The sequence below is a fragment of the Pseudonaja textilis genome, chromosome 13, assembly GCF_049901715.1.
Source record: "Pseudonaja textilis isolate UNSWEBS1 chromosome 13, rPseTex1.2, whole genome shotgun sequence".
In the NCBI taxonomy this organism is placed as follows: domain Eukaryota; kingdom Metazoa; phylum Chordata; class Lepidosauria; order Squamata; family Elapidae; genus Pseudonaja; species Pseudonaja textilis.
In genome coordinates, this window is record NC_142002.1 from 10,154,313 (window position 1) to 10,167,930 (window position 13,618).

A 13,618-nucleotide genomic window follows, 5' to 3' on the forward strand; every position below is an offset into this window, starting at 1 on the left:
GAAAACAGACAGATAATTGCTTTCCCCTTTGTCTTGCAAAATAGACTGGTTTGTATTCAAAATGCAAGCCACAACAATGTATGGATGCTTCAATGCATGCTCAGCTAACAGCTTTTGGAAGCCTCCCTACAGAAAAAGGAAATCTGAATTATAGGGAGTCTTCAAATTACGAAGACAATGGAGCCCCAATTTCTGTTGGGAAGGGAGACAGTTGTTTAGGGAGTTTTGCCCCATTTTATGACCTTTCTTAGCAGTTGTTAAGTGAATCACTGCAGTTGTTAAGTTATTCACACAGTTGTTAAGTGAATTAGGCTTTGCTTGTCAGAAGCAGTGGTGGTATTCTACCAGTTTGGCCTGGTTCTGCCGAGCCGGTAGCAGCAATGAGTAGTGGAGACTGAACCATTTCTCCCCACTGTTCTGCTGTTGGGCCCATCCATCCACCTGGGCTCCCATACTCACCTTTATCCTCTGAATTTGAAGCGCAGCTGCTTTGCGTGGCACAGAAGAATGCCACTTGGCAGCTACTGAAGCGACCGGGATCGTGCAGGCTTGCAGGTGGCAAGTTAGAACACCTCTGTGCCTGTGCAAAGTGTGTGTTTGGCACATGCGCATGTAAAGTGTGTGAACGTGCGCAAAATGTGCCCACCAAGCCATGCCCACCGAACCAGGGATTAAAAATATTTGAATCCCACCATTGGTCAGAAGGTGTTATGGTTAGCCAGCAGCAGATGCAGATGGCTGAGGAGAGCGAGGACTCTGATTAGGGGCCAGGACCATCAGGGAATGGACTGCTACCTTCAAAGATTGTGGGGGCTGGCAGCAGTAATGAGGAGGTTCCCAAGGAGCCTGTGCCAAATGCGCATGCACGAAGGATTACTCGGAGGAAAGAATAATTACAGCAGCACAGGCCCCTCCCTCAAGAGGATAAAAGCCAGGTTTGAAAAAGTGTTCTTTGAAGAAAGCAAAGAAGCTCTTAAGCTCAACTGGTGGACATCTTAGTTCGTGTTTGGAGAATTTTGTAAATTAGTTCTTATCTCTGAGTTTTTGGCAGCCTTGACAAACAACTTGGCAAGGCTTTTTCTTGTCGGAGTTAATTAGTGGAAAGCAGCCTTCAGAACAGAATTCATTATTAAACCTTAAAAGGTGGGGGCTGCTGCCTTTGTCTGTGTTTGCTCTTTGGGAACCTGGTTGGGTCAGAACAGAAGGTCGTAAAAGGTGATCACATGATCACCTGGGACATTGCAACCATCATAAATATGAGTCAGCTGCCAAGGCTCTGAATTTTGATCATGTAACCATGGGGATGCTGCAATGGTTGTAAGTGTGGAAAAATGGTCATAAATCACTTTTTTCAATGCTGTTGTAACTTCAAACAGTCACTAAATGAATTGTTGTAAGTGGAGGACTACCAGTATTCAAGCTTTTATTTGCACCATGGTAAATTTGAGAGGGACAAAATTGCATGACAATTATTCATAGGGGAAAAAGCTGTGGAGAATGAGAGCCAAAAAATAACTTTCTGTGTATCAGATGTACTTAAGATGTATATATTAGGTCCTTCATCTCTGTCTTCTATAAAAGGATACTTATTTTTAGAAGTAGAAAACAAGGAGAAGAGAAAACACGTACTTATTCTGTTCTACTTGGCATTAATAATGTTATGATTGTGTTCATCTTTCATCTCTCCTTACAAAAGGTTCCTGTTTATTTGTCTCCCTCACAGAAAATGTAGACTCGTCTCTGACTACTGAGATGCTTAGGGACAAAAAAATCAAATATATTGAGATCTCTGCACTTATGATTTCAGAACAAAATTAGAAGGTTTATTTGTTAAAAAGGACAAGAACGCAGTATGCCTCTATGCAATGCAAAATACATAAGTATGAAATAGTACATTTTAGATAGTAGACATAATCCTCAATGAAACGCTGCCAACAGATGGCAGATCTTCTCTGCCCTATGGCATAGCATACCCCCTGATATTCAGATGGGCCTGACCTTGGTGGCCTTCATAAGGCTTGAAAATCTGGGTTTCTCCTGGCATTGAGCTAGGATGTTGGTCTAAGAGAATAACTTTTGATATATATATCACAGAATATCACAGTCGGAAGGAACTTTGGAGGTCTTCTGCTCAAGCAGGAGATCCTAAATCATTTTAGACAAGTGATGTCCAACGTCTTCTTAAAAACATCCATTGATGGGGCACCCACAACTTCTGAAGACAAGCTGTCCTTACTATGTCCTTACTATTCTTTTTGTGTTTTATTACTTTATTACATTTAAATGGGCCTGGCTAGTCTAGTGAAGAGAAGGACCAGGGGAGATATGATAGCAGTCACCTAATATTTGAGGGGTTGCCACACAGAGGGGGGGGGGTCAAGCTATTTTCCAAAGCATCTGAAAGCTAGACAAGGAATAATGGATGGAACTGAACAAGGAGAGATTCAACCTGAAAATAAGGAGAAATTTTCTGACAGTGAGAGCAATCAAACCAATGGAACAGAAGTTGCCTTTGGAAGTTATGGGAGCTTCATCACTGGAAGCTTTCAAGAAGAGACTGGACTGCCACCTATCAGAAATGGTGTAGGATCTGCTTGGGCAGTGGGTTGGACTAGATGACCTACAAGGTCCCTTTCTACTCTGTTAATCTGTTAAAAACACAGTCACAGTTTGCAAGCTGAGCAGTCACATAAACTGATGAAATGCATGCATATACAGTGTAAAACTTTAGGTGCCCTTTGCATGTGAAAAAATGCAAAGGGCACAACAATTAAATCTACAAGCGCATGGAACTGTTTTTTTTTAAAAAATTTCATATTCCCTCTTAAGGAAATTGTATAGATTAATTTATCCACAACATATATCAAGTTATTAAAGAATATTCTGCAGGATTTTTTTTCACTAGCTCATAATCTGAATGTTTACTTAGATAGAAGCTCTACAGTTTTAGATGTCTGTCAAACCTTTTGGCAGTTCTAATAAACTCTGCAATACCCTTTATCTTAAAGGGATGTCATTCATTGGCAAGAAATCAGTAATTCTTTGTTTTTGGCGAAAACAGGTAAGTTTTACACAACTTCTGAGCCAAGTACCATCAAATTTTCTACAAAGAGATTTGGAAGGGGTTAAATGTCGCTCTCTGCTTTGATTCTTCTTCATATGATCTTTTTGTGTTCATGTCTAGATCTGGCAGAATGTGAAACAGGCTGGACTAAATTTCAAGGTAACTGCTACAAGCATTTTGAAGAGAAACTCACCTGGATGGAAGCAGAGAAACTATGCAGAAGACATCAATCCCACCTGAGCAGTATCATCACACCTGAAGAGCAAGAATTCGTGAACAGTAAGTATGGAAATTTGACATTTCTTTAAAAAAATTAAAATACCCCCAAACCAATGAACTTCTAGGATTACAACACTGATACAGAATACAGTACTAATTCTGAATTTCACTTAGGAGAAATGGGTTGTCTAGATAGGTTGACTTTTCATGTCTCAGCCTTTAAGTGATTTAAGTATTTTAATAGACTGCATCAGTGCTATTGTATATTCTGATCATGAAATGTAGTGCACAAAAGCTGTGTTAAAATCAAAGTTGGCAATATTTCAGTGGACGGAGCCACAAGTTAATCTATCAACCTATTTATCTCTTGTATTTCCATTTTAGTAATCTTTTCAGTTGCATTATATTCCAAATTTTCAAATTCTATTTCAAAACGAAATGTAATATTTTATTCATGTTCTAATCCACCCAAAGAATTTCAGTAAGTAATTGGATGCATTGTAAATGTGCTAAATATATCACCATTCAGTTGATATTCAGTAATTATTATGGGATAAGCTAGACTGGACTAGACTTTAGGTTCTTAAACTGTGATGTGTAAATTGCTGGCAGTCTCTGTGATATGTAAATTGCTGGCAGTCTACTTTTCTGAAGGGAAGTGTTTGAGATTCTTTTTAATCTAAGTATTGAATGTCTTTTGAATATCCAAACAACTTGAAATTATATAAGTTATTAGTTTATTTACTATGGAAAATTGAAGTATGTTAAACTTTGGGGGGGTGTCATAAATTCATCATTAATAACAAATTTGGGCTTTAATGTCTTGCATTCATTTCATCCATTTTTCCCTTGCTTTTTTCAGTCTATTTGAATGTTGCTTATTGAATTCATAATTTTTTCACTTTAGAAATAAAAACTGCGTGGAAATTTGATAGATCACTAAAACAGCCAAAATGTCTTCACTCTATATTAACATTGATCAAGCAGCAAAACATGCATTTCAGAGCTTAATTTTTATTTATTTTAAAAAGGATGTCAAACTTGATAATAAGATGGGAGGCTATGAAATCTCTCACATAAATAGAATATAGAAGCCATGGGAGCCCAATTAAAACTTCACAATTAGCAAGTAGATTAGATTTAGAGAAATCAATAATTTCTAAGTAAAGTATAATAAGTAAGGTTCCCAAAATATAGGCAATTACAAGAAAGAAAAGAAAATACCTAGTAGTTTATAATAAAATATGCCAGAAAAGTTAAGAATATATGCATTTGACCTTGCAGTTGATTTTTTTTAATAAAATGGTTCTGGATATTAGGTACTTTAGTACACCTTTGGGTTATATGATACTGTATGAGGATGTCTGGTTTTTTTTCTATTAAAAAAACCATACCATTTAAAGAGACCTTTCATTTATTGGTAATGAAAAATGGACCATTTTAGAAAACTATTTGATATGGATGTAATGGTGTGCTAGAGGTCTGTAAATCATTCACAATGTAATTTGGATTTTCAAATGGATTCAAAGACCTGACTTGACCTAATTCAGACTTCTGAAATAATTTGGCACAAGGGCTTTTCCCCAGATGCAAAAGGCCCCTGAATTGCCGATTAAGATCCAAATCAATTCAGAAGCATCCAATTTGAAGCTCCAGATCAATTCAGATTCCAATTGACTAGTTGTGTTTCTAAACTGATGGTTTGCATAGACCCATGGTTTACAATTCATAAGAACATCTAGAATCTTCCATCTGGGTGTTCAGCACCCACCCACCCCACCCCATAAAGCCAGCTGGGTATGCCTGTAAAACTGAGTCTTTTGATCACTGTTCCCAATCTGTGGTACTCATTACTGAGCCTCAGTGGCACATAAAGGGGTATATAAGTCTAAGTGCTATTGCTATTACTCATCTGTTCAAATTCTTGCCAATGCTGACACGGAAAATGAAAATCTGGTTTGAACAAACCAGTGTTAATCATCATTGATTTTGCTGGGAGAAAATCAATCTTTTACAGAGATCCATAGTAGCTTTTTAATACTCATAGAAAAAATAAATATGAAACTATTTTAAGAAAATGAGTAATGACTGAAGTCAGGCACAATTAGTTTACCACAGTTTTATCACTGGGCAAGTCATTGCTCTTTAGGCATAAGAAGAAGAGGAAATCATTATTTGAAGAAAGAAATTTTACTTGGTCTTATTTATCCAAGGAGGCTCAGGCTATATCATACAATTATCCCCATTTAAAAAAACAAAAAACCTCTCCATAGTCCTGGAGGCTTTACGGAGAGGGCAACCAATTTAAGCTTGTGAGTTTCTGAAATGACTGGAGTTTTCTTCTGCAGTAGCTGGCAGACAAGAAAAGTAAGGTCAGAACATCTGGTTAGAAGAAAAACCAAACCAACCTGGCTGCCAACAAAACTCCATGGATGTCTCCAGGAGAGAGATGATCTGAGCTTGAAAAAGTCTCTGAACTCTTTCAAAATTATTCCACCTTGCTTGTTGTTTTGAAAAATAAAAGTAGGATCCAGTTGTGTATCCTGTCAATTAACACTCAGCTTGACTCTTCTCCCCACCAAAAGAGACTGTGTATTAGAAATGAAGGTTTATGGAGATTCTCAGTCATCCAGGCCATGGTTTTCCCAAAGGTGCTTTTTCAAGAGGCAACTGGACTTCCTGTTTTTTCTTTGAAGACATTTTGCAAAGCTTCTCAGATGAGAAGCAAAACATCTTCCAAGAAAAACCAGAAAGTCCAGTTGCCTCTTGAAAAAGCACCTTTGGGACAATAATAAAGGTCTTGTATCAATTTGGATGTTCCAAAGCATCTTTCTGTATTGAATTTGAAGTGCTCCTTAGTTTAGTTTGAATCTTGCTCTTAGGCTCCAAGTCCAGAGACTCCAAATAAACCAGCATTCGTTGTTAATTTCTCTTTCTCTGTGTATTATCTAGGCAATGCACAGAACTACCAGTGGGTTGGGCTAAGTGACCGAGCTGTAGAAGATGACTTTCGCTGGTCTGATGGACATTCTCTTGTAAGTTAAACTCTGGAAGATATCAAATATAGAAATGTTTCTGGACTGTTGGGAAATCAATGCTTCAGAAATCCAAGAATCCAATAGGATTCTTATTATTTGGGGAGTGCCAATATGAGAAAACACTATACGGACAGGACAGGAAGAAGTATGGGAAATAGAGCTATGTTTGTAGCATTGATACAAATCACCCTTCTTACTCTAGAAGTACAGTATATTAGCCAAGTCCCCAGATCTTCCTAGAGCAGCCCAAAGTCTTAGCAATAACTTACAGAACCACCCAAATAATTATTTTTAATGTTACAGGAGGGAAATGATTAAATATGCAGGGGGTAATGTTACTCATGGTGTCTTTCCATTTTTACTAATATTGAGAGGGCGACCAAATTAAATCAGTATTGATTTTGGCTCCATCTTTAATCTTAGAAATGCCCCCTTTAGAATGTAGCCCTCAGACGCCAAAATAATCCATGGTCCAAAAAAGAGATTGGGCATCTCAAAGCAGATGGATTAGGCATTTTCCTTAATTAAAATTCCTTCCTTCCTCAAAAGTTGCTTGTGATCCATAATGGAAAATGAAGGCTTGGTGGGAAAAATACAGAGCTACCTAGCAAGCAGATTATGACCCTCAAATTCCAGCGTTATAGGGCAAAAGCACTTTATGGTAAAGCTGCAACTGCTTCTAACTTTAAAAAAAAATGGAGAACTGTGAAAGATCTCATGACTTCTTTCCTCAAAAGCATAGGTACAGTATATGTGGTACCTTGCTCAATAGTAATAACTGTGAGAGGGATCTCCCAGTCCTAGTGGACAACCATTTAAGTATGAGCCAGGCATGTGCTGCAGCTGCCAAAAAAGCCAACACAATTCTAGACTGCATAAACAGAGGTATAGAATCAAGATCACATGAAGTGTCCAGTTTTGGTCGCCACAGTGTAAAAAAGATTTGGAGACTCTAGAAATAGTCCAGAGCAACAAAGTGCAGAGCAACAAAGATGATTAGGGGACTGGAGGCTAAAACATAGAACGTTTGTTGAAATTGGGTATGTCTGGTTTGATGAAAAGAAGGACTAGGGATGACATGATAGCAGTGTTGTAATATGTGAGGGGTTGCCACAAAGAAGAGGGAGTCAAGCTATTCTCCAAAGTACCTGAGGGCAGGACAAAAAGCAATGGGTGGAAACTAATCAAGGAGAGAAGTAACCCAGAACTAAGGAGAAATTTCCTGATAGTTAGAACAATTAACCAGTGGAACAAGTTGCCTCCAGAAGTTGTGAATGCTCCAACACTGGAAGTTTTTAAGAAGAGATTGGATAACCACTGTCTGAAATGGTATAGAGTTTCCTGCCTAAGCAGGGGGTTGGACTAGAAGACCTCCAAGGTCCCTTCCAACTCTGTTATTCTATGCTATGCTATGCTATGCTATGCTATTCTACTTTGTTCCTTCTCCCCTTGCCCTCCCCCCATTTCATCTGCCTCTCTATTTTACTCCAGATCTTTTTCTCTCTTTCCTTAGCAATATGAGAACTGGCGACCTAACCAGCCGGATAACTTTTTTGCCAAAGACGAAGACTGTGTGGTTATGATCTGGCATGAGAAAGGGGAATGGAATGATGTGCCATGCAATTACCACCTCCCATTCACTTGCAAGAAAGGAACAGGTGAGGCTCAATGTCCTGTGCAAAAGGTCTTCAAGCCCAATCAAGCAATCCAAGACTACGACTGCAAAAAGGCTTGCATCTCAGCAGTCAAGATCCTGAGGGCAGAATAGTAAGCCACTGTCAGGGCTGAGCAATGATTAAGGGTGCTAAGCAGTGAGGCAAGAACTTGAGGAGAAGGACATGGCACATCCAAGGACAGGCTGTCCCAGCAGCTGAAAATGAAATATTGAAAGCTGCTGGCTCTGTTCCAACACATGCTAATCATAACCAGTTGTAGAAAACAGGCCTCTTGGAAGCAATAATTCATTCTAAGGATATTGCTACAAGCGCTACATTCATGGGCCTCTTCCAGGTAATTTAACATGTCTTCATTTTGGACTTCTCCAGGGTTCATGCATTTCTCAGGTACAATTCTCTGCCTGCTTCATGCCTTGTGTGATCTTTGTTCTTCTTTCTGGGATGACAGTTTGAGAAGATTATAATCCATGTCTCCTGGAGTTAATAAAGAAAGGCCATAGCACATTTCCCAAGCTGCAGTTTCTGGCCTAATGTTTCAATCAGCACCACATAGCTGGGTCTAGTCTTTACTTAAATGTCCTACGATGCTTCCACACCACATTGGATTACGACACTATGGGAAATTGAAGCATAACCATTTGCTGCAGTGCTACTAGTTCTCAGGCCGTTGTTTCCCTAAGTCTCTCTCAAGCCACTCCTGATCTTATTTGTAATATCTAAGGATCTTCTTCTGTAACAAAGTCACGTTATTCTTACCAATGACTCAATTCCCACTGGAGTGCCTTATCACTTCAAAGTTGCCCTGATACTTTGGTATACAGCTAAATATTATCCTGTTTGCCTTCAAGTGGCAAGATCAGATCAAAAACCAGCACAATGCACTTGTGGTAAGGTTAGTGGGCCAAACCACAATTCCAAAATAAGGCCAGAGGTTGAAACAAACATGAAAAATTACAATTTTCTGGGTTAAGCTGCAAGACAATCAGACGTTCCAAGAAACTAAGATGGTTTAGCGTCCAGACACAAAGTCATACTGATACTATACATTTTCAAACCTTTGACTGTGTTTATATGGTCTGCTGCATTCTGATGATCAGACATTATAATTATAGCAGCAGCTAGGAGCATTCTATTAGCTTTGAGCAGAAAGCAATTTTTAAAAATGTCCTTTTCTTCCCCAGTTGCTTGTGGAGATCCTCCTGCAGTTGAGAATGCCAGGCACTTTGGCAAGAAGAAAGATCGCTATGAAATCAATGCTATGGTGCGCTACCAGTGCAGTCAGGGTTACCTACAGCGCAATGTGCCCATCATCCGATGCCAATCAAATGGGCAGTGGGAAGAGCCTCGGATAACCTGTATAGACCGTACGTAAAGTTTTCTAATGAACGTTCAGCATTTGTACCCTTTCCCTTATAATCAATAGAAGGAGGGTATAGTAGCCCAAAGAGAGCATGGTGCCATGACCTAGAGGTGGAGCTCTTACCTCCCAATCAGGAGGCTGTGAGTTCGATCCTAGATAGAGGCAGATATTTCATTCTCTGGGCACAATGAGAATATATGTGCTGAATAAAACTCCACATTAGCGACAGGAAAGGCATCCAGCCAGTAAACACTCTGCTAGCTCCATTCAGTTGCCCAGACTCCACCCTGGAAAGGATTATGGGGGTCGTTAAAAGATGATGATGATGATAACAGCCCAAATGGAAATTTACAATAATATTGATTCAACTGGATTAGATATAGGCATGATGTTAATTAATTAAATTTTCTGGGTTTGTACTAGCTTGGTTTACAAATCAAATGGGTTAGTTCTGACTAGCCAGCTAGCATGTGACCATCTATATTAAATATTTCTGGATTTTAAAAAAAGGAGGGGAGGTAAAGTTTGGGTATTATTTGCCTGGGGTGACTCAGTGAAGTAGACGACTAGGGAGAAAATAAAGTAGAAGGAGACATACTGTCTTTCCTCCTGATAGAGTTAGAGCTGCAGCAGATTCCTTGCTTCTCTTGATCCTGTTCACACTATTTGTATGAACCACCTACTCGTTTGTAATGTTCTTTTAATTAGGAGGGAAATCCCTGAAAGACTTTCCACAAATGAGATGTAAACCTGCTTTCAATTAAGACAATGCCTGTGCTGCTACAAAGCATCCCTCGTGTACCAAGTTTCTGTTCCACCTTTTCTTTCCTTGTTAGCAGCGATCAGATGATTCATTCTAACATCCATGCTGCTCCACAGAACCTCTCCCTACATGGGGAAATGCTCTTGACAGTAGCTTTAACATTACAGAGATTACGGACTCAAAACGTCTCCTAGAAAAGCTGGACTGCAAGGGCTGGCTGGTAATGGAGCACTGAGCCCTTTAATTAACTAAAGGATTGCCAATAGTTGGCAAGGTCTTCTTGGACAACATGTGGTCCTCAGCAAATTTCTATAAATCTTGGGTTTCTCAGAATTGTACAAGAACAGAGCAAGTAGAGGAACTCGCAAGACAGGATGAGTATAAATTAAAGAGGGGTGAAAGTAGTGGCTTCCAGGGGTTTGGAATTCAACCTTTCAGCTCAGCCAACTGGTCAGTGGTAGAAAAATGTGAAGTTCCAGTGCAAGCTCTTCATTCTCCACACCGTATCCTCAACATTTCCTGGAATGGTCATGTAAGCACATATTGCGCATCGCATGGCCATCCCAAAACACATCTGAAAAGATAGATGTAAGGAATAAGACTCCAAACTGAATCAGAAATCGGTTTGCTAACACATGCAATATGGCATTTTGGAGAAGAACAAAGGCAGGAGGTTCCTACTTGACAAGATAAAAGCCTGATCTTTTGGTGCATGGGTTTGTTTTGGACAAACCAAGAGGCAAAGAAGAAAAGTGGTCCTAAGCTGCAGGACTTGGTCATTTTCCCGCTCAATTCGTGCATTTTTTTTTCTTTTCTTCAAACGTTGCACACACACAGGTCAACATAAGATTGCTGTTGAATGTGCGTGAGAGAGTGCATATGCAGCCTTGAATCACTGTCCACTCCTGATAATTATGTCTGTACAAGTCCCTGCAGTATTCCGGGCAAAATTTTGGGGAGTGCTTTGCTATTGCCTCCACCTCCCTGGAGCTGAAAGAGAGGGTCTGGTCCAAGGTCACCCAGCTAATTTTGTGTCTAAAGTGAGAGTAGAATTCATGGTATCTACCTCTACAACAAACTGACTCTCGGTTTGAACAGTATTCTAAGCCAGCTGGAGAATTTGAGCTATGCCACAAAACTGTCCAGCCTGTGTAGATCTGTATAATCCGAGTTGGTTCTTTTATTAGAAATGATAGCATAATCTTCTTCATAGAACATAGGGCTGCAGGAGACCTTTGAGGTCTTCTAGTCCACCCGCCTGCTCAAGATAGGAGATCTTATACCATCCAGGTTAAATGGTTCTCCGGTCTACTTTGGAAAACCTCCAGTGATGGAGCACCCACAGGAGACAAGCTATTCCATTGATTGATTGTTCGCATTGTCAGAAAATTCTCCCTTAATTCTAAGTTGGATCTCTCTTTAACAAGGTTCCACCCATTACTTCTTGTCCTGCCCTTGAGTGCTGTGGAAAATAAGTCAATCCCTTCTTCTCAAGTACTCCAAGACAGTTATCATCTTCCCTTAATCCTTTTTTTTTTGATAGCCTAAGCATGCCTTAGGGCAGTGATGGCTAACCTTTTCCACTTCCCATGCCAAAAGTGTGTGCGCACGCACGCATGCACGTGCCTGCACCCATGATGCAATGCACACACCCCTGCCCCCTGCGCACGCACCGTACACCTCTGTGCATGTCCATGCAACCTTCCCTGCGCCATGCGCCTCAGCGCATGCATGCATGACCCCCTCCCTGCACATCCCGCTCCCACGGGCATCTCCCCTACGCGCGTCTCCCTGCAAGTGCAGCAGACACCCAACAATCAGCTAGCTGGCAGGGAGCACGTACACATGCGCAGTGGGGCTCTTCTGGGCGACCTCTCGCATGCCAGCAGAAATGGCTCTGCGTGCCCCTTCCGGCATGCGTGCCATAGGTTTGTCATCACGGCCTTAGGGGTTAGATTTCAAGGCTCCAAGAAAGTCTTGGCTCATTTTCTATCCTCATCATAAAATGCTGGATGTGGCGGGGAGAGCTCCTGTTTCATTTTAAGCCAGGCGGTCAAAAGATTAAACTTTCCTAACCGTTAATGCTAACAAGGCTTTCATTTACAAACAACTCCCCCTCTCCATCTGGGTCCTTTCAAAAAACTCATCCACAGGACAGGAACAGAATCCTCTCTGGCAGCAGGGCCTGAAATCTGTTTGTGGGAAGGAGGAGTGGAAGGATAGGGAGAATGCAGGACACAACCTGCCCCCCAAATGCATCGAGAAATTGCCCACCCAACTAATACATCAACTCCTGGGGGTCCAAAAGTAAGAAAAAGCACAATTGTGCAAGAGGAAAAAATCTGGCACCACCGTGCGCTCACCATGGGCAGCCAAAGAGACAAAACACTGCAGCCTCGGTGGTGTTTTTCCACAGGGAGAGAGCGAGAGAGCCAGTGGGAGGGAAAATCTCATTCAATCCAACCCAGGACAAGCCAGGCCTGTATAGCTACCATTCCTGAGTAAAGAAGGCCTCCTTTCTTCCCTCTGTCTCCTCCCACAGCCTCTACCTATAAACGCAGACTACACAAAAGAAGCTCGCGGGCTCGATCAAGGACCAATGGAAAGATGACGGCATGATCAACCCTTTCAAGAGAGCAATCGGGGAGCAGAGACAGACAGACAAAGACAGAGAATTTATGGAACAGTTATATTAACAAAATTGATATATTTTTCGTTGTTGTTGCTTTTAAGGGGGGAAGTCTCATTATATAAGGAACAATGTGTATATATAAAGAAAAAGAACAAAAAAAAAAGAAGGGAGAGAGAGGAGGGGGAAACCCTTTGCAAAATAGGAAGCGAACACAATTCCAGCATTTTTTTAAAAAAAAATAATGATTGTTAGAGCCAACTATCTTTGTGCCTTTGTGGGGAAAGGGAAGGGGAGGGTTACAGAGGGTTAAGTTAATTAAATAGACTATCTGGAGGAGGAGGAGGAGGAGGAGGAGGAGGATAGGGGGGAATCCTGATTTTTATCTTACAAGAAGCATAATTTTTAAACTGCAGAGTGGACTTTTCAAAAGCCCCCTTTCCACAGATTGCAGCAAAAATCATGGGATTGTTTGGGAACTACAGAGAGAAGCAGAGGCAGGTAAAAGTATTGTTAAGGAGGGGAGGAAAGTCCGGGAAGCTCTTTTTCAGCTCTCCCAAATATACATCACCATTGTTGCAAATGGTGATTGCTTGTTTTGAATATGTTCATTCCTTTAAATAAATGCAAAATGTCAAATCAACGTGTGGAAGTTGAAATTAGCCAGAGCATCAGAGTCGCTCAAATGCAGGTAAGAAGTGGAGGAGGGGGCAGAACAAAACTCCACACCTTACTGCCTTTTTTCAGTTCCAGACCTTCATCCTAGCTGAATCTGATGCTGCATCTCTTCTGACTTGTTCCTCTCCTCCCGCTCCCCATTTTGATTCTGAGGGAACAGGCTGGAAGCAGGCTGGGGCGCATGGCAACAC

At 40.8% G+C, this 13,618-nt stretch overlaps 1 protein-coding gene across 1 annotated transcript in view; it reads left to right on the forward strand.

Moving 5' to 3' along the window:
- ACAN (aggrecan) overlaps window positions 1-12,915 on the forward strand; it is a 69,516-nt gene extending 56,601 nt beyond the window's left edge. The window contains exons 14-18 of the mRNA XM_087941345.1: window positions 3,185-3,343; window positions 6,236-6,318; window positions 7,835-7,979; window positions 9,179-9,361; window positions 12,663-12,915. Of these exons, the coding sequence (XP_087797471.1) occupies window positions 3,185-3,343; window positions 6,236-6,318; window positions 7,835-7,979; window positions 9,179-9,361; window positions 12,663-12,739 (647 nt within the window). The 3' untranslated portion in view covers window positions 12,740-12,915. The remainder of the gene's footprint in view (window positions 1-3,184; window positions 3,344-6,235; window positions 6,319-7,834; window positions 7,980-9,178; window positions 9,362-12,662) is intronic.
- The last annotated feature ends 703 nt before the right edge of the window (window positions 12,916-13,618 follow it).